Source organism: Rattus norvegicus, chromosome 3, assembly GCF_036323735.1.
Source record: "Rattus norvegicus strain BN/NHsdMcwi chromosome 3, GRCr8, whole genome shotgun sequence".
Taxonomy (NCBI): domain Eukaryota; kingdom Metazoa; phylum Chordata; class Mammalia; order Rodentia; family Muridae; genus Rattus; species Rattus norvegicus.
Genome location: NC_086021.1, coordinates 67,791,001 through 67,813,462, shown reverse-complemented (window position 1 = coordinate 67,813,462; position 22,462 = coordinate 67,791,001). Strand labels below are relative to the sequence as shown.

The following is a 22,462-nucleotide window of genomic DNA, read 5'->3' as shown; positions in this document are numbered from 1 at the left end:
GTGGCTCATAACCATCTAGAACTTCAGTCCCAGGGCATCTAATCCCCACGTTGGCCTCTGTGGACACCAAGCATATGCGTGTTGCACATATATGTGTGTGAGGCAAAAACCTCACACACATTTTTAAAAGGTTATCCCAAGAAATATTAATGAGGATATTCCAAATGCTGAATGTAAATAGATATCATAGCGCTTTCTCCCCATAGATGTGCAAAAATGTGTTATAACTTTCTTGGAAAAAGTGAAGCAATATACATTTTTTTCTAAGTCAGATATATGTATGAATATATATGTGTGAATAACTATGAGATCAAAGTAATTAAATCAATTAAGAATTACATGCAAATCAACGCTCTAAGAAAACTCTATGTTCCATATGAAATTTAGTCAATTACTTGAGACCTCCAAAGTATTAAAAATTTGCAATACAGTTTTACTCTGACAATATTAGATTCCAGACTGTGGTAGAAATGAGTCCTTGTTTTCATAAATAGTATTTCAAGTCTAATTAAAATTTTAACTTTTAAATTTTTATTATAGCATATTATCAATTTGATCACTTCATTCATGCATGAAGTGTAGTTTAATCGTGTTCCCATCACTCCTCCCACACCTCTTTTCACCTCTCCTTCCAACTTCATGTTATTACCCACTCTTTTTTTTTTATAACCCACCAAGTCCTATTTGTGCTACCCATGGGTATGGAGTTATTCTCCAGAGTATGGTTGCTCTACAAGGATACATGACATTAAAGAAAACTGACTTTCCCTCTCTGCAAAACTGCCCACTGTTAGGAGCCCTTTGCTCCTTCATGCTGGAATGTTGCCTGGTTTGTTCTTGTGTAGGTCACTATAGCCCCTGTAAGAGTATGGCGTTGTTACATCTAGAAGACAGTTTTGCTCTGGTCTTCCCTGACTCTGACTCTCTTAAAATTTTGACTTCCTCTTCCATGATGCTCCCTGAGCCTTGAACGGAGAGTAAAGTATACTGTAGATGTCCCATGTGTGGCTAAGTACACCTAGTACACTGACTCTGGGCACTTTGACCCAGTGGGAGCATCTGTGTTTTCTGTCCACTTCACTAAAACCCACCTCTGATAAGGTCTAAGGGTTTCACTAATATATGGGTAAGAGATACAAATACAAAGAGCAAATTGATATTATGCTCATTTAGTAAAGTAATGGTGGTAGGTTTAGCTTGGAGCGTACGACCTTCCCAGAGATGTGTTCTTGGCCATATTTATGGTACTAGGCTTGAGTTTCCTCCTGTGGAGCTGACTGTAAATTGGTTACCGTTCGGTTACTACTGCACCCACGGGCATATTTTTCCAGGCTGATCATTATTTTTAGCTCTATGAGTTCACAGCTGCGTAAGGTTGTTGATAATTTTTCTCCCTAGCTCTGTATATCATTTTCAAATATTTTGAAAGCTAGCCAGCAGGGGAAAGCTTCCTGGTCCGTTTCAATTTCATTTCTCTATATCTTATAATAATACCAGGCAAGAAGAGAGATAGCTATATGGAAACCTAATACATATATACATATAATTTGCTTATGTATATACATATATACATATATATTTGTTTAATTGGAATTGCCCTACACATAGAATATTTCTCATCTCAGGATAATGCTCTTAGGTTACCAAATAAAAAGTTCAGGGTCATGTATGTGATTCTTGCACTAAAGTCATTGACCAACGGTGCCATTGTTTAGTCACCTGCCAAAGCTTGGTAAGTCTATATTACTTTGAAAAGTGGTTTTAAGACCCCTAACAGATATTTTTGCCTTATGAAATTTTTTTCAGAAGGATATGGTAATGTTGACTATGTCTCGGCTCATCACAAATAGGAAGACGGGTTCTCACAAATGTCTTGAACGTCCAGTTAGCATTCTTCGTTGCATGTGTAGCCCACAAAGAAATATTAGTTTTACTTTAGATCAGGATGGTTTTGGATACTTTACATCTCTTTACTATTAAAAAATGTAAAGAAGGATTAGTGTAACCAAGGTCCAGGGGTAAACTGACATACTTGGATAAATAATTAAAATCAGCACATTTGATATTCTGAGAAAACATTCTGTGCCCGAGCGCAGTGTTTCCCCATAACTTTGTTTTTTATCCAATCCAGCTCTAATGTATGCGAGCATTTTTGGGAATGTTTCTGCAATTATTCAAAGACTGTACTCGGGAACTGCCAGGTACCACATGCAGATGCTGAGAGTGAAAGAGTTCATTCGCTTCCACCAAATCCCCAACCCTCTGAGGCAACGGCTTGAGGAGTATTTCCAGCACGCATGGACGTACACTAACGGCATTGACATGAACATGGTATGTATTTCTGTTTCCCAAAACAGTCTCCCGCAGGCGTTACAGCTGTAGCAAAATGAAAGGCCAGTCTCACCAGCTTTGAGCCCTGTGCTTCTGTTTCCTTCTCTTGGATGTTTATTTTCTCCCCCTGGAGATAGTGTCTCATTCTCAATTCATGGCATTGCATGGTGCTATATCTAGTTATACTGTGTGGCAAAGGCATTATAACATGATGCAAACTGATATAACTATGTGTCATAGACTTCCCACCTCCAATTAAAGGACACATTGTCTTAGCTAAAACTCAGGCTTTCATGGTATGGCCTGGTTAGAAACAAACAAACAAACAAATATCAACAACAAAGTATCTGAATCCATGTGAAATTTGATTTGTAAAATGAGCTGTGACAATTCCGATGGCCCTAAGCAGAGATCCAAGATTGGCATTTCTTTTTTGAAGTAGGACATCTTGAATACTTGTAGGAAAGATCAGAGACTTTAAATATGTCAGAAAGCATTTTTCCGATAGGAAGTTTTGTGCTTCCCTTTACAATTAATTACATTCGATTTCAGTATCCTTGGTTTAAACTCTTTCTGCTCAAGAGGGAGAACAAACAAGTTGATATTTTAAAAACCAAGAACACGTTTTACAAATACCTCCTGAAACACTGCACAAAAGTCAGCATAGTTAAGATTGATGGTTCTGAAAATGTCATTTTAGGATTAAGAGGGTGGTTCCCATTCTTTTCCCTGCTTTTTGCCTTTGGAGACCCAGTGCGACAGATAAATTATATGGCAAAGCCCAACCCCACCACATATTGTAGACCTAAAGGAAAAGACAGAACTATGGTGGATCCTCATGGCACTCCTCTGTTCTGAAAATTCTTCTAATAGCACATCATTCATATTTAATAATTCTATCCATTACATAATGTCATTTTTGTGGGAGTGTATGTGTATAGTTTAGATTGCCATTTTCCCTTTGACCAGAGTTGTTCTAACAAAAAGTTTGACAATGGATCAAACTTAGAAATCATGGTGAAGGTCACAGAGCAATCACTGCCAACTCAAAGGCATGCTTATATAGAGAAATTTTTCATCATAGCTGCATGTGATTTATTTGATTGAGAAATAAAATCATATTATCATAAAAATTTTAATTTAAAGAAATAAACGAGCGAGCACATTCTAGCCTAAAACGTAGTTCAAGTCCATGAGCTGATCTTTCCATTTGTCAGGTTCATGGTGAAACAGCCACTCAATAAATTATCTCCTATGAGATGATTTTCATCCTGCAAGAAGGAACAACCTATTTATTGGCTGCTTTTATAAACTGTTATTGTGATTGTTTAATGAAGATACCAGCATTCAAAACCACTGGGGAATTTCTAGTGCTGGGCTGGCTTAAGCAGTGTCAAGAACTTGTAATTAAAAAAGGTGTCACTCAGTTTCATTGTTTCATACTGCCAGAGTATTTCAATAACAGTCGTAAAGCAGTCATCTATTTTAACTCCCTCCTCCGTAAAATCTAGATCTATGACCATCTTTTGTGATAAAATATTTTGTGACAGCTATTTACCTATCATTGTTTGCCTCTATTACCTATAAATATGGTTGATATGCCCCTTTGCCTATTTACAATGTACTTATGAAGGATTTATCTCTTTCCTGTCTGCTTCACACCCTAACACTTGGAATCACAACACCCACCGGTAAGAACAGGAGGTATTTATGTCCAATTTAATTCTCGTGTAAACTGTGGAGAATACCCTTGTTATCTGTTAGGGTTAGAGCTTGCTAAGTGATTTCCAGTGTTAGAGATGATCCTTTTTTGCATGATATAGCAGAGGAGATACAAATCAAGAAGCTGGGGAAGATAACATGGACGAGGCCAAGTATAGAACAGAGAAATCTCCATCTTAGTAACAACTTGACCTCCAATAATAATGTTTCTGTACAGATTTCTACTCCCCACAAAAATTTACCTCTCTGCCCCCATTCCCATGCTGGTAGAGGTTATGGGTATACGGTTTGCATTAGATAATTGTCATAAAGAAAATTCATTCTCTTTCATCATCCTCTTTCCATGACGTAGGTGCTTTCTCTTCTATCATCTGCATGCCAGTATTACATGATCCTGGAGCGTGTAAGCTCTAAGCCATGTGCCGCTGAGACTTGCATGTGGTTTTGAAAACTTGACTTTGCACGAACTTCTTGTTTGTACATGGTGTCTACATTTTCATTTTGTGACTGCAAAGTGAGTAAAAGAAAAAAGAAAAGAAACGAAAAAAGAAACAGTGCAAGATAACTTGGGACAGCACATAGAAGATGTTTGCTTGCTAAGCATGATGTGTAAAAACAAAGTTGATTAGCGGAAAGCAACTATATATTAGACTGTTGAGAGGTTAAAAAAAAAAGTCTTCTTTTTTTTAACCTCCAAAACCACAGTGTTAAAGATTCTTGTGTCTTGTCAAATTACTGTTGGTAAAATTATAATTTAATAACAGTTGAAAGTTACCTAGTTTGTGTACTGTGATACATAAAACTACATCGAACTGTTGTATTTACATCAACATTCCATATTATTTCATTTAAGTATAAACTTAAATATAATTTCTCATGAGACATTTCAGGTCATTCCTTTACTGTTCAGTCATTTTCAAATGAAGTAAAGTTTCCAAACACACAGTTAATTCACCCAAAATTAGTTCGTTATCTAAACATTTGATTGCTTAGCAGACTACCAAAACAGGAAATAATTGACCTAAAAAAATGGGGCCATATTCCTTAGTCCTTTTATCTTTTATTTTTTTTACTTTTCATAAACATCATTGCCAGAATATTCAAGAACAGAGAGCAATTATGGATTCCCTTTCATTTGAGTCAAAATAGCCCAGAGTACAGAAGGAAAGGATCAATCAAAAGAAGGTAGTGGAAGGGATGTGTTCTTCAGAGTCTGCCTTCACCTTGGGGACTGCACAATTGTCTCAAGCATGTGCGCAGATTGATTTCTGAAAATATTTTCCCTCTGCATACAAAAACTGGACCAGTTAGCAATAAGATGTTTTCTCATGTTGCTGATAGTATTTCAAGGAAACGTCCCCAAGTCAAAGCCATCTCTTGATCCAGTCTAAACTTTCTGGTTAGCCAACATTATTTTAGTGTGAATGCTACCAAAGAATAATATATGAATAAGTGAAAATTGTTTCCTGTGTAAGTCTGAGAACCCAGTAACTAAGATCACACCTGAGAGCGAGGCTTGAATCAAGAAGAGCCCCATTGGTCCAATTGTCTGTTATCACAACAGGAAGTAAAGTCTATAATTTTGATATTAGCATGGAAAATTATGTATATTTAGTGGAGGATTTTTGCTTTCCCTAAAATTCCTGCTACCACAACAGCCGACTAATGGCTGGAAAACAGGAAAAAAATCAGAAGACCTAGGCATTTATTCACAGCCTGCCACCATTCTTGTGCAAGTCACTTAATCTTTCTGTAGTTATAAGCTTATCACTTATAAACATTGCAAAGGAACCTGCACTGTAAAGGCACCTGTGTTGAACTGTAATATAAGCTTCATAATCTGTCTGCTGCCTAGGCATCTGAGCCTTCCCTATCAAACATCTTGCACTAAATGTTGTTCAGATGCCCATCTACTGCATGGATTTTAGAATTGTTCATTGTAGAGAACGCAATTCTAGGAAACACACTCAGGAGACCAAGATCACACACACACTGATTTAATCCATTCACGCACATTTTTAGCTAGTTGATTTTTAGGGTGGGCAGGATGGATAAAGATAAGTGTATTTTTGTTAGGCTTGCTTAACAAAGAAAATTTTGAGAGATGAGTATAGAAAGTATCTGGACTAATAGCAAGATAAGAAACCAATTCTCCAGAAAGGTGAACAGATAAAATCACTTTGAACACAGGTAGGGGAAAGTGGGGGTGAGGATGTAGTCAGGCAGGGAAGCAAGTCCAGCAAAGAGAAGAATGGAAACCAGGTGCAGATTGACTTCATCAACCTGTATCAGACTTCAAGGAATCTAATAACAGGAGGTTTATTCCAGTATAATTTGACTTAAGCCCAGTATAATTTGACAAAACAATCTGGTACAATAAATTCCCTGGTGTATGAAGAAGCAGTGTAATTACATTGAAACTCAATTCATGATACATATCACTTCTTCCAGAGGATAAGTTCTACAGATATGCTACCTGCTCTAGCTTAAGAGTCTAAGGGTCTGGCCTGGTCCCAGTTATACAGATAGCATAGACCTCATTTGGGCTGTGGTCACCTGTGGTCCTGGTTATCTGAGCTTGGGGGAACCTCTGGTTATTGGGGTCATTTAGATTACTAGTCACCTCTGGTCTTGTTTGTAGATGTTTGACGTGGCCTGGCCCAGCAGATAATGCAGAGCACAAAGCTAATAATGACTTGCCATTCTCAACTTCCTCATGGAAGATCAGATTATTCACCTTTCCCATTGCAAAGACAATCCTGTGTGTGTAACCTTCCTGTTTTTTCCAGAGATCTGCAGACACAAGTATCTTTGAGCTAATCTCCCAATAAGATGGCTTTCTGGAATAAGGGAGAAAACTTACCAGCACTGTACTGTATGGTCTAAGCTCCCACATTAACTACACTCTAGGTAAATGGTGAAGAGGGTGGGGATAGAAGAACAGAGACGTACAAGCAGAGATTTTGAATGTTTCAATGAAGAGTCAGCCTCAAAGGGTAAACATTTTTCCAAACACAATGATACTCTGTGTGACATAGCACACTTCTTAAAAGATGTGTCATATAAAGACAAAGTAGAACAAAGGCTGATAAATGATAGACTGTTTAACAAAGGATAGAGATCCTATTTCTTGGGACTGCTGCTTTATTTCTTTTTATTTGTTTGGTTCTTCAAGACAGGGTTTCTCTCTGTAGCCCTGGCTGTCCTGTAGAGCAGGCTGGCCTCAAACTTAGCCATCCGCCTGCCTCTGCCTCTGGAGTGCTAGGATTAAAGGTGTGTGCCACCACTCAGCTGGGACTAGTGCTATTCCTAAGGGATAGTTTAACCAAAGATGTATGTTCCTTATTTTTCATACCTCTTCTAGTTTTCCAATGACCTAGCAGAGTAGCCTCTAGTACTAGTATTGAAATGATCTCTGTGTTCATCATCAAATTGTACTCATGGCACATCCCACTGGGGGATCAGGAAGGTCAATCAGTCGGTCTCAAAAACATGAAGACCTGAGTTCAATGCCCATAACACATTCAAAAGAGAAAAAGAAAAGGAAATCAAAAGTAGTGCTTCCTCCTTATGACTCCACCACAGGTAGACTTTCCTGCCAGCTCACTCAGCCTAATAAGATCATCCGAGGCCAATTAGAGAACCCTGCTTCAGTAAACCAAGTGAGCAAGGGCTGCAGGCTGACCTACGTGTTTAACCTCTGGTCTCCACACATGTGTATTCATTCCTGCACACATTCTCTCTCTCTCTCTCTCTCTCTCTCTCTCTCTCTCTCTCTCTCTCTCTCTCACACACACACACACACACACACACACACACACAGAGAGAGAGAGAGAGAGAGAGAGAGAGAGAGAGAGAGAGAGAGAGAGAGAGAGAGAGAGAGAGAGAGAGATAAAACCATCATTATGTGCCATTATTTAAACAATTTCACATGGGACAGACTTTGCTCTTCAGATCATATTTTTTGACAGATCACAGTGAAGTGCAATAGTGGGAACTTGTACTCATTACAGAAGTCAAGTAAAAACAATCCTTACAGTAAATACTGTCACTGACATAAAAGAAAAACTTAAAAAATAGTGTATCCACACTTCAGATCTGCACTTTTAACCTCTTACCTCTTCTAAAATCCTTTTATTTGTAATCACAGTCAATGAAGAACATTTGGTTGATCGATGACACAGAACCATAACAAATACATTTAAAACAGTGTCTGCATATCTGACCTATCCATTTAAAAGGGGTCATCCAGTTTGGCAAATGCTTGCCTACACATGATAATGGACCATAGGACTGGTGAAATCTTCTTGTTTCCTACAAATAAATAGGATTATCATTTGGTTATCATTTGGGAGTTGAGCTTTATACATAACATTACAAACTGCACTAAAGATGATATTTTATAATTGGTGAGACAGCTTTGTGGGTAAAAGCATTGGCTTCCAAGCCTGATGAACACCTATGACACACTGGCTCTATACATGTGACCCATGTGGTGGAAGGAGCAAAGCAACTCATAGAACTTGTCCTCTGACTTCCACAGGTGTCCTATAAGGTGCACACATGCACACACACAAACACACACACACACACACATACATACATACACACACATAAATGTAACAAATATTTTAAAGATAATAATTTCATCTACGTGGTGATTAATCAATCTGCAGTTTTCCTATCTCTACAAAAAGGGTAGATTATAAACTTACACTGAGAAGCATATTAGTAGACAAGTTTGTCCCTCTTCATCTCTTTCCATAGCAGTCTCTTAGGCAACATATACTTTTAAAAAGGTTAAGTTCCTCTGCCCATCCTGTGCTACTTACTCAAAACCTCTTTAAAATACCACCATAGAGAAACAATAATAATATTAATAATATTATTAATAATATTAATAATTAATAATAATAATAACAGAAACATCTGAAGCTCCCTGACATGACCAATAAAGAGCATAAAGCGGGCATCTGGTGTCTTTAGGTGACAAGTCACTCCGTCATCTTTAAAAATGACGGCAGCTACCTATCATGCAAGAATGACTTATCTACAGCTGATCTACATCATCAGATGTTAATACAGACCTACCACAATGCAGTGAGTCCTCCCTGCTCCCACCCTGACCCCATGTAGCCTTAGCTGTCCTGATATTATTTATATAGACAAGACTGGCCTTAAATTCAGTGATCTATCTGTTCCTACCTCCTGAGTGCTGGCATTCAAGACATGTGTGCCACCACACCCAGCTTATTTAGCAGTTTTTGACCCAAGGGAAGAAGTGACAGCTTGCCCTAGGGCTTTAAACAGATCAACGGCTACTGCAGACACATCACTGAGGCAACGAATACATCCTGAGCTTCAGTTTCTCCATGTCGTACTAATGTTCCTCTGACAGCAATAGAGAGGAAAAATGATGTCTTCATTTGTTTTTCCAACTCCTCAGAATAATGACCCTGTTTGAACAGGACCCTTGAGTGTAGTTCCTGATGCAGAAGGGAATGACATGCTATAAAACACTTTCTTTGGTAAGTTAGCAAGAGGCAGAGTCATTCAAACCCAATTCAGCTTCCTGTTCTTTTGTCAATACAGGTTAAGCCAATAAAAAAGAAAAGGGGAAGCAGAAAAACAGAACTGCTGCACAGCCTCCAAAGACTGGAACACGACTGGGGTGCCTAGAGAATACAGGAAAGACAAGTGTAAAACCCTGAAAGCTGGGATCTGATGGCTCTCGGCTGGAGAAGCCACAGCACCCTGAGGCTCAGCGTGTTATGGAGAGTTGAACAGAAAGGCAGGGTTATTGTTCATAGCTGAACAAGGAGACAGGGTTAGATACAGGAAAACAAAGAAGCAGGGTTTATTTGTGGTATATAGCTGAATCAAAGGATAGGCTCAGCTAACTTCACTAGGAACAGCCTCTTCAGACGGGCAATCTTCAGGCTGTAACATCAGCAGGTAGACAGAGTTATGGTGGACATTTTCTGCACACACTATCAGCAGCCACAGGGACCAAGAGGGAAGCCTGCCACTTCTCTCTGAACATCACTCTGGGGAAGGAGTAAGCTTTACCATTTCCTCTATTGGTCTGGTCCTGTGTCAGCATCTCACACTCACTCAGGAAACCATTCGCTGGGGCTTCCTTCACTCACTACTCCCTACACAGAGTTCGTGGAAGCTCAGTAATAAAATAGTATTTGGAAATATTATTATAGATAAATACTAGAAAGACACAGCGTTTCTCTATCTTAATGAACTCAGATCATCCTCAGTGTCACAGAGGGGAGGGTGGGAGGGATATCTGAAACTCTCTCCCATGAAAAGCAAATCAGTGCGCTGGGAATTGTTATTAACCAACAGGTACATGTTCTACCTAATACATTAGGCTTTATTCTTTACCAATTCGGGGATGAAAATAAGCAGAAACAATTCATCCAAACCATGTTATTACATAAGGATAGGAAAGTGATAGTACAGAAATTTCAGATACATACTTCCCTAGTTGTAGACATATTGCTATTTATGTGAATACGTTGACAGTAAACGTGCAGAATAATTACATCTTTCATGATAGATATGCCTCAAAGTATATTTTAGTTGCTATCGTGACCCTACTAGTAAGAAGTGTAACTCCTTACCTACAACCCCACCACCCCACCACCCTACCACCCTACCACCCTACTACCCCCCCCACCAGAATTTTATGCTTTGAGACAATCTGATGGGTGTTTTCCCAAGAAGCGCTTCACTTCAGCTGGTGGAGTTTGGTACTATGCTAAGACACTTTTATCTTTGTTGTATTCATCTTGCCCTTTCTACCGGTAGTCTTCACAAATAGGGATGCTTTACACCGCTCACGGAAGAAAAGCAAATGTATCCATTTTTAGGAACAGCTGCCACAGGAGAAGAAGAGCCACAGAACTCCATCTCAATGTGGTTATTTTAATTGAACACAGAAATCTCTCTCTGTCTTCTGTTTCTTTTCTGCAAACCAAAGCATGCAAATGCAAAGACAAAGACGTCTCGGTGGTATTTTCCAAGACAGAGGCTTTAGTGTACACCAGAATTCTATTCTCCACATCTAGGGGCCACTCCTAATAGGTCTCTATAGATAGCATTCGAACTGATGATCAACCCAGCCTCGTAATGAATCGAGTCTCTTTGACTACATATCTGAAGAACTGGGGAGGATATTACGTCAGAAAGGCGGGCTATTTGGTTTAGTATTTCACAAACAGGACCAGTAAATGGGCAAAGTATATGGGCTAGTCCTGGCATAAACAGATGGAGACGTTCTTGGATTAAGGGGGGCTGTGGGGCATGTAGATAATAGTGAGGCTGGAGAAAAGAAAGTGGGGGGCGTGGGAGGGGCTGTAGAGCGGAAAGGGGAGGGAAGTGACAGAATTATATTTTAATATTTTAAATTTTTGATAATAATAAGAAAAGAAAATCACGTGCTAGGTTTCATCATGTGTCTGATTGCATTTCTTTTCTGTGACCTATTTCTTACATGACGAGGGGATTAATTGCAATGTGTTTCTTAGTTACCTTCCCTCTGGTTCCTATCTGCCTTACCATACAGAATTGAAATCTATAAATATTTTAGCAATATTTTATTAAGTATATTGGCTCCCATAGATTATAGATTTGATACTAGACATATACTACTTTGGAGGAATGACTTTTCAAATCACTGCAACAAAAGAAACCCTAAGATTCAACCCCTTTTTTTTCAAATAGAAGTTATAGAATCACTGTAAATTTCCAGGGTATAAAAATTTGTTTAAAAATGGTTCAGTGTACATGTGTACTTACTGTGCAAACATGAGGGCCTGATTCTGAATCCCTGGCACCAGTGTGAAAAACCAGGCATCAGTGTGTGTGTGTGTGTGTGTGTGTGTGTGTGTGTGTGTGTGTGTGTGTCTGTCACCTCGATGTTGAGGAGTAGAGACAGGTGGATCCCAGGAAATCACTAGCCAGAGAGCCAGGTGAAAAGACTTGAAGGAATTAAGACAGTGATGGAGAGGCTACTGGACACCCTACTTTGGCCTTTTGCATGCTCATTTGCTCATATGTATGAAGCACACATAACATGTGCATACACACAAGTTTTAAAAAAATATTTAATTAAAATCCTTTTCTCTTTCTAACCCCTCCCATTCTTCTATCACTGATCAAAACTAATAGTTTCTTTTTTCATTATTATTGTTATATATGCACACACATGTATGTATGTATGTATGTATGTATGTATGTATGTATGTATAAATAAACAGTGTGAGTCCATTTAGTGTTGCTTCTATGTATATAATTTCAGGGCTGACCACTTAGTGTAGGTATTGGATACTAATTAAGGGGCAGTTAAAAACATATTTCTTCCTTTCTCAGCAGCCATTAGTTCTTTTCTATGGGTTGGACTCTGTGAGATTTGCCCCATCCACAACAGCGTATCTGTTCGTGTTGTCATTGTTCCAGGATTGTTTAGGCGGCCATATTGTTGAGGCATTGTGAATGTAGCCTCCCTATCATTTCTAGGAGTCAGGATCTTCCCAAAGACTTTCAGTCTTCTGCTCATACAGCTTTTCTGCTCCCTTTCACATGATGTTCCCTAAGCCTTCGATTCAGGGACAGTGTTGTCTATGTATCTGTACATCTGTACTGGGCTCCCCTAAATCAGTTGAGTCTTTCATTATAACCAGTTGCAGTTTTCTCTGATGATCTCTGATTGATGCAAATAAAAGCATCCTTGGTGTGGATTGATAGACAGATAATAGATAGATAGATAGATAGATAGATAGATAGATAGATAGATAGATAGATAGATAGATGGATGGATGGGTTTTAAAGTGAATTAGGAATTGTGCTGGCTAGTACAGTCATGATAGTAGGCTGCCATCTAAGGACTAACAAGCCACTAGGTAGTTGACTAGGTTTTTTTAAACCAGGCCTGATTTTTTCTCAATGAGTGCACCTGAAGATCAATTAAGTGGTTATTTCTTATTGCTAAGATATAAGTACCACTATCGTACTATTAGGGATATCTTGCCATGGGGGTCATTGTTGGGCCAGAGGTATCACAGCTGAGAGGAAATAGTGATTTCCTCTCTCCCTTGGCACCTGGCATAACACCTTTAAGTACTAAGAAAAGTAAACCACAATAGAAGGCATTCAGGTTACAACTAGCTCAAATCTTCAAAGTCCTATTAACTTTTTAACAACCTTCTGCTTAAAAGCATTTAAAAGTTACCTTGGATCTTTTCAATAAGAGATATTGTCCAAATACAGCATTTTGGTCATCAAACTTATTACCTATAATATTTCAGTTGACATCTCTGAAATGCCTGCTCTTTCCTGAAGGCAAATGTAAGAAGAGTGGATCTGGGTAAGAAGGGAAACTGTGATACTGGTATAGAGGGAGGGGAAACTGAGTTAGGGATACAATATATGAGAGAAGAATGAATCAATGAATCAGTGAATCAATGAGTCAATCAATCAAGCAATCAATGTTGTTCTTCTAGACTTATACAACCTTGCCAAAGATTTTCAAGTTAAAGCTGTCTTTTGTAATAGTGCTCCTTTTATCCACACAGACCTATAGCTACATAGGACTATATAGATCTTAGGTAGTAGTGGTTAGGAATTTCCAAGGTGGGTATATGTTATTGACTAGGGCGAAGGCCTGGGAATACTTCATTTACATAAAGAGGAATTCCAGGAACCTGCTGGACAGGTTCTCATCAGGAGAGAGGAAGTTGAGCTCTGAGAAGAATTGATTAATCTTAACACAGTACCTAACTATCATATGGCAGAAAGGGTGAATAGAACTTGCATGCTGAGCAAGGGAGAGCTTGCAGGAAGCTTTGTGCAGGGTCATCCTCTAGATAAGGTCAGGCACCTGTGCTTAGACACACTCTCCAGACAAGAGCAGACAGAGGCGAGGAAGCCCCACTGAGAAAGAGAGCCTCCATTTCATACTGAGCTCAGAGCACTTCTCAGGATATGGTGGACTGTGACCTTAACAGCAGGGTCTTCCAACATTATTTTAAGGGTTTTAGTGAGATATTAAGATTATTATTTCATCACTGATCCTTGCTATCTTTAAAAGTATCCTTTATTCACCAGATGTAATTGCCATTTTGGAGGCTTACCTCTGATTAAGCTCACCTTTTCTAGTTCTTTCTGAATGTTGGCCAGCTGGTTCAACTCAGCTGTTCAGGCTCAAACTTTTCTCCAAACTGACTGACTCAATCCTGCTTCTCTTGGCTTCTCACTAAATTGCTCTGCTTGGCCTCATACTAACTTTGTCAATGTGCTCTAACCTTCTGGCTCCTTCTCATTCGCTGGCTCATTCTAACTTGACCTGTGTCAAGCTTGTACTCTCTGCAGCCTGATTCTATTTTACTGTCTAGGTAAAACTGCCACACACATACTGTTACTATCACCTGTGTCTAGCTTATCTCTCACCGTACAGCTCTTAGGTAGCCTCTCTTGTCTGTGCTGTTTTTTATGAGAGATGGACATATCCTACCTCTGTCTCATTCTGTCAAAAGCTCACTGATTCACCACTTTGCCTCTCAATTAGACATCATTTTCAAATATAGCTGCTTCCTTCTACAAACTAACCCTAGCTTCATTCGTAGGGATTAAATGTGTGTACTGAGCATGTCTATACTCCAGCCAGATCTCACACAGATCTAGGAGGTTTTTGGATATGATCCCTCGTTAGAGAAGCCATGTTGCTGGATTAAAATTCCTCTATAGCTATCTTCTCTCTCCAAATCAGAAATTTATGCACACATTATCCATCACTCATGTGTATAACCTTGCACATATTTCTCATTTCTGCTGTAAATGTGATAATATTCTAATATATTTCCATATATATTATACATATCATCATATACTTAACTATATAAATTTAACATTACGTTGATGTTTCTCACTGCACACCTTGTGAAAATACATCCAAGTCCTCTTTACAAAATGAAATTATGTAATTTCTTATAATAGTTCATTTTATATACTATAATTCTAAATGGTAAAACAGCTTATGTTTTTATGACATAACATTGAATTATTCTGTATTTGTGTGAAGTGTATTTGTGAATACACATACATGCTTATTCTAATTTCATTCTGCCTTGAGTGACACTGAAGCAAATATACTTATATCTTTTGTTGATGGTTTTAACCTTGATAAATAGATTTCCAGATGAGAGATTTCTGAGCTACAGATTGTGAGTAATTTTAATATTAATAGCTATTGTTTGGCAATGAAGAATGCTAATACTTACCTGTCCACCCTTCAGGAGCAGTGAGTGTTAGGTTTTATTCTCATCTCTTCTGGTTTAACAGGTGCATTTAGGATCATTTAAATGACATTTCTCTGGCTGAATATACAGTATGTTTGAAGATATTCTCTTATGAATTGCCTATTTATATTTTTCATATTTTTTATTTTATAAAAACTCTACATACAATACAGATGTCAGGGTTTTATCTACCAAATAGACTATAAATTGCTCCTATTTTGAACCCATTCATTTTACTTAATGGATTTTTGACAGTTTTTTTTTGCTATTGTCTTAAACAGCCCCTGATTTACCAACATTTCTAATGCAGTTAAAGGATCATTCTTTGTTTCTAAAAGCTCCCATTACATCTTGTGACTTTGTTTCATTGGTTGTGTCGTATTTTGCTTGTGACTAGGAAGAAAATGGCATCAACTGCATAAAATCTGTTTTTCAGCCTGATACCTTGCATTTTTTGAATTTTTGTAAAATTAAGGTAAACTGCAAACTCTAAGGTAACAGATTTAAGTAATTTACCAATAATTACATTTTACGTTATACTTTGCATGTTGTGTCCAACATGCAAAGCAAATTCAAAATTTCCAGTTCTGTCCCTTGCATGCAATTATCTGTCAGAGGAGATTTCCAGCTCTTATCTTCCTGCTACAATGGGGTCAGCCTGTGAACTTCATCCGTGATGCAGTCTCAACTCTTTCTGCTCTCATTCCCGAATCCAGAGTTTTTGCCTGCCTTCTGTCCTTCCTCACTACCATCACCTAAGGCTGCCTTTCTTGTTTTCCTTTCTTGATGTTTTAATATAAACACACTTATTGCTGGAAGGGGATAGAAAGCTAATAGTTTTCCTAGTCTCAATTCTGTCATAGTTTTTAATTTTTCCTTTTTTGTGACCGATAGATACTCATATGAAGACAAGCATTTTCCTGTGAGTTTTGACATAAAATGGGGGTTTTATCACCCCCTTCTTTAGCCGAAAGTTATCAGATATGACTTTATTTCCAATTACTTCTGATTTTTGTGGCTAATTTTTTCAATTACTTTTTTATTTCTCTTTTTCTTATGATTTATGATCGGGTTATGGATGATAACACTTCTGCTTTTCAAATATATGAGCCCACATCTACTTCAGCAATCTGATTGCAGTTGTTAAATGACTTATCATTATCAAAGTTTTCCAAATAATTCACATTTATTCCCGTAATGGAAAAAGGGGGTAATTGCCCTCCCTTTTGTGCCATGGTTATTTTTGTATTATATTACTGAATTATATAGTTCCACATCTTATAAATTTGAAAGAAATAACTGCAGGGACATACACAATGGGCTTCTGCCTTGGTTAGTGGAAGCAGAAATATGCAGAGATCTAACAGTACCTATAAAGGCTGGCATGCCAGGTAATAGTCATATATTTGATGGGGACAGAATCTGTTCTACGAGATAACAAATTTCTGTTGCGAAACTATTTTACAATAAGTTGAAAACTGCCAGTATAAGTTTTACTTTTCCTACAAATGTATTATATATTTATAATATTTGAATTTATTAATTGAACAGTCTATGTATTTACATTTCAAATGTTATCCCCAGTTACCCCCTCTCTGGTGCCCCCTCCCCCTGTTTCTATGACAATGCTTCTCCTCCCACCCACCCATTCCCACTTCACTACCCTGGCATTCCCCTACACTGGGGAAATCAAGCCCTCACAGGAACAAGTGCTTCTCCTATTGATGCCCGACAAGGCCACCCTCTGCTACATATGCTCCTGGAGCCATGGGTCCCCCCCCAGGTAGACTGATTGGTGGTTTAGTCCCTGGGAGCTCTGGGGGTTCTTGTTGAGTGATATTGTTGTTCTTCTTATGGGGTTGCAAACCCCTTCATCTCGTTGAGTCCTTTCTCTAACTCCTCAATTGGGGTCCCCTTGCTTAGTCTGATGGTTAGCCACAAGCATCCTCATCTGTATCAGTAAGCCTCTGGCAGAGCCTCTCAGGAGACACCTATACCAGGCTCCTGTCAGCAAGCACTTCTTGGCATCAACAATAGTGACTGGGTTTGGTGGCTGCATATGGGATGGATCCCAGGTGGGGCAGTTTCTGGATGGCCTTTCCTTCAGTCTCTGTTCCTCTTTGTCCCTGTATTGCCTCCCATGAGTATTGTATCTCCCCTTCTAAGAAAGACTAAAGAATTCACATTTTGCTCTTCTTTCTTCTTGAGCGTCATATGGTCTGTGAATTGTATCTTGGGTATTCTGAGCTTTCGAGCTAATATCCACTTATCAGTGAGCACATATTATATATGTTCTTTTGTAACTGGGTTACCTCACTCAGGATGATATTTTCTAGCTCCATCCACTTGCCTAAGAATCTCATGAAGTCATTGTTTTTAATAGCTGAATAGTACTCCATTGTGTAAATGTACCATATTTTCTGTATCCATTCCTCTGTTGCAGAACATCTGGGTTCTTTCCAACTTCTGGCTATTATAAATAAGGCTGCTATGAACATAGTAGAGCATGTGTCCTCATTATACGTTGGAACATCTTTTGGGTGTATGCCCAGGAGTGATATAGCTGGGACCTCAGGTGGTAGTATGTCCAATTTTCTGAGGAACTGCCAGACTGATTTCCAGAGTGGTTGTACTAGCTTGCAATCCCATCAGCAATGGGGGAGTATTCCTCTTTCTCCATATCATCGCCAGCATCTGCTGTCACCTGTGTTTTTGATCTTAGCCATTCTGACTAGTGTGAGGTGGAATCTCAGGATTGTTCTGATTTGCATTTCCTGATGACTAAGGGTGTTGAATATTTCTTTAGGCCACTCGATATTCCTCAGCTGAGAATTCTTTGTTTAGCTCTGTACCTCATTTTTTTCTCTTTTTTTCAAATTAGATATTTTTTATTTACATTTCAAAAGTTATCCCCTTTCTTGGTTTCCTGTTTATAAACCCCCTAACCCTTCCTCCTCCCCCTTCTTCTATGAGGGTGTTCCCCCACCCATCCACCCACCCCTTCCCACCTCCAGGCCCTGACATTCCCCTATACTGGGGCATCGAGCCTTAGCAGAACCAAGGGTTCCTCCTCCCATTGGTGCCCAACAAGGCCATCTGTTACATATGGAGCTGGAGCCATGGGTCAGTCCATGTGTACTCTTTGGATGGTAGTTTAGTCCCTGGGAGCTCTGGTTGGTTGGTATTGTTGTTCTAAGAGGGTTGCAAGCCCCTTAAGCTCCCTCAATGCTTTCTCTAACTCCTCCAATGGGAACCCCGTTCTCAATTCAATGGTTGGCTGTGGGCATTCGCCTCTGTATTTGTCATGCTCTGGCAGAGCCTCTCAGGAGACAGCAATATGCTCAGGCTCCTGTCAGCATGCACTTCTTGGCATCAGCAATATTGTCTGTGTTTGGTGGCTGTATGTATATGGGCTGGATCCCCAGGTGGGGAATCTCTGGATGGCCTTTCCTTCAGTCTCCACTCCAAACTTTGTCTCTGTATTTCCTTCTATGAATATTTTTGTTTCCCCTTCTAAGAAGGACTGAAGCAACTGCACATTGGTTGTCCTTCTTGAACCTCATGTGGTCTGTGAATTGTATCTTAGGTAATCCAAGATTTTAGGATAATATCCACTTATCAGCGAGTGCATACCGTGTGTGTACCCCACTTTTAATAGGGTTATTTGGTTCTCTGGAATCTAACATTTTGAGTTCTTTGTATATATTAGATAGTAGCCCTCTATCAAATGTAGGATTGGTAAAGATCTTTTCAGACCGATAAGATGGCTGCCATTTTGTCCTATTGACAGTGTCCTCTGCCTTACAGGAAGCTTTGCAATTTTATGAGGTTCCATTTATCAATTCTTGATCTTAGAGCATAAGCCATTGGTGTTCTGTTCAGGCAATTTTTCCCTGTGCCAGTGTATTTGAGACTCTTCCCCAGTTACTCTTCTATTACTTTCAGTGCATCTGGTTTTATGTGGAAGTCCTTGATCCACTTGAACTTGAGCTTTGTACAAGGAGATAAAAAAGGATTGATCTACATTCTTCTACATACTGACCTCCAGTTAAACCAGAAAATGCTGTCCTTTTTTCCCACTGGATGGTTTTAGCTCCTTTGATCAAGTGACCATAGGTGTGTAGTGAAGATTCATTTCTGGGTCTTCAATTCTATTTCATTGATCTACCTGCCTGTCTCTGTACCAATACCGTGCAGTATTTACCACAATTAGTTCTGTAATACAGCTTGAAGTCAGGGATGGTGATTACCCCAGAAGTTCTTTTATTGTTGAAAATAGTTTTCACTAGCCTGGGTTTGTTTGGTTTTTTTATTCCAAATAAATTTGCAAATTTCTCTTTCTAACTCTATGAAGAATTGAGTTGAAATTTTGATGAGGTTTACATTGAATCTGTAGAGTGCTTTTGGCTGGATGGCCATTTTTACTATATTAATCCCGCCAGTCCATGCGCATGAGAGACCTTCCCATCTTCTGAGATCCTCTTTAATTTCTTTCTTCAGAGACTTGAATTTCTTGTCATACAGATCTTTCACTTGCTTGGTTGGAGTCACACTGAGGTATTTTATATTATTTGTGACTATTGTGAAGGGTGTCATTGCCCTAATTTCTTTCTCAGTCTGTTTATCCTTTGAATAGAAGAAGGCTACTGATAGGTTTGAGTTAATTTTATATCCAGCCACTTTGCTGAAGTTGTTTGTCAACTGTAGTAGTTCTCTGGTGAAATTTTTGGGGTCACTTTAGTATGCTATCATGTCATCTGCAAATAGTGATACTTTGACTTCTTCCTTTCCAACTTGTATCCCTTTGACCTTGTTTTGTCCTGTGTCCTGTGCACTCCTCTTTGGACAATTATTAGAGCAAAAATGGAGTCCCACCTGTGGATTTAGGAATGAGAGCACTCCTGGAAGACTAACTCTCTCCAGGTAGAATTTGGATCCAGAGGGCTGTGGGACAGCCTTAGTTCTGGGCACAGATGGAGACCTGAAGAAATATTTAAATTTATAAATATTTAAAATAATATAATGATTGTATTTCATCTACCTGAATATTTCTGAGGAAAGCACAATCCCTGTGAGTAGAAAAATGAAGAGAGCATCTACTTGAGACCTTTTATTATCTACAAAATCGGTTACTAAAAGTGAACGGGAAATACTTTATGCATTATAATACTGCTAGTAACTTTAGAAGTCCAACCTGAAAGACAACTAAACAAAAATCAGTAAATTCTGGACTAAGTTTGGAATCTTAGTTTTTCCACAGAATCCTCTAATTGTTGGATCTTATCTATGTTTGTAAAATGAGACTACTGAAATTCTGTTACTCCACATAGTGTTGAAGAAATTTGGTTCTGAAATATAGCACAGGCGAAATCTTTCTAGGACCATAAAACTTGATTCAAATTCAAGAATGTATTTTGAGTGCAAGGTTATATTTTGTGTCATTGCTCCTGTTACCTGGCAGATTGCTCTTTCTGTCCCTTACTATGTGAGCAAGATTAGGTCATCTACAATCAATCCATTCAGAAAAAAATAACAACAACAACAAAAAAAAAACTATTTGCAGTATAACCAGCAAAGGGGGCTACAATTACACTCTTCTCATTCCTTCCTTTACTATTTCTCTCAATTAGTTGGGGAGGCATAAAAGGGGAAGACTCAGAATGTGCCCTTGAGGCTGCTAGTCCTACTTATAGCCCTCCGAAATTCTAATGGTTTCAAGAATTCCTTTTGAGGTCACATCTCAGGAATCATGAGGCACCCCTTGTAAGCTAAACTCTGCTGAATTAACAAAAGACTCCAGAGCCTGGGCCATGAGAACTTGTAAGTATAAAACAATGATTCCTTTCTGCCCACACATCACCCTCATTCCACACTGTTAACCCTATCTTCATTGAGTCATATTGAAGTTTAAGTGTCCCTCAAAATAGGAAATGTCCTAACAGTGGTGCTAGTTGGAGTATAAAGGGAAGGAAGAGGATATGAGAAGAGCACATTCTTTATTTTTAAGTCATCATTGGTGAGCCAAGACTGCTTCAGGACCTGCTGCTTTGTTAGCCACGTCTAAGTATCTAGGATAGGGTTTTGTATCTTAAGTAACACAAACTATTTACTGAATGCTGGCAGGTTACACGCAATACATTAATGAATTTTCCCAGTGTTTATAAATGTTTCCACATTTCTGAATTCACAATCCTCTAATTTCCCCAACAGTTTGACAAGGAATGACGGCCTCATATATTAAATGATTCCTTGTTTTTATCAGCTACATAGAGGTAGAATACAAAAGTAGATGTCAAAGCAATTGGAGCTTCACACTAGGGTAATTGATGTGTATATGTAGAGCTAAACCTACTTAAGGGTTCACTTATCATAACCAGTGGTTAAAATGTAGCAATCAACATGTATCCACTAAGGAAACATAAAAGGCGTGTGTTTCCTATTTCTTAGTGCCTAACTGTAGAAATGATGTAAGAGGGGGTGACCTAGAGATTACAAAACACATTATGCTAAGAGATTAGCTTCCACAACAAAATAAAATGTAAGGTTCGTAGGCTCGCAGGTTGCTAAAGATTTATCAAAATCTCAATGCCCACATAAAAACAGCAGTTCGGAAAATGCTGTCAAGTTGTAAAGCTGTACTCTAGGGCAGAGACTTAAGATTTAATATATTACTTGCATAATGCGTTTGATAATCATGCTGGAGGATTAGTACTTCACAGGGAGTTGCTAATTTGTGTTTTGATTAATCCTAGTTTGTCAAGATTTAAGTATATTTAATGACCCAGAGAATTTCCCTAGGACATTTCCTAATGACAGTTAACACAGACACCGAAGTTGTCCATATGATTAATCTGCTATTTAGGGAACCATTTGCCTCAGTCAGGCCGCCTTGTAAATGTGCTCTCTTCAGCCTGCCTTTGGAAATGTTCCCTTCTACAGGAACACTGGCTGAAACGAATGAAAAGCCACTGGTTAGAACATACAACAGCCTCCATGAGCCTACAGCATACAAGGTAGACAGTGTGTGTTAGGGAATATATTCAATTTTTTTCAGAAAGTGAATTCAATGGTTTGAAACATATGAAAGAAGGTTGGGAAGG

General features: G+C 38.7%; 1 protein-coding gene across 5 annotated transcripts in view; it reads left to right on the top strand.

The window, feature by feature from the left end:
• The window catches only part of Kcnh7 (potassium voltage-gated channel subfamily H member 7), a 493,051-nt gene that overhangs the window by 417,488 nt on the left and 53,101 nt on the right, over window positions 1-22,462 (top strand). For all 5 annotated transcript variants that reach the window (XM_063283033.1, XM_063283031.1, XM_017591438.3 and 2 more), the window contains 1 exon segment: window positions 2,132-2,331. In XM_063283033.1, the coding sequence (XP_063139103.1) occupies window positions 2,132-2,331 (200 nt within the window).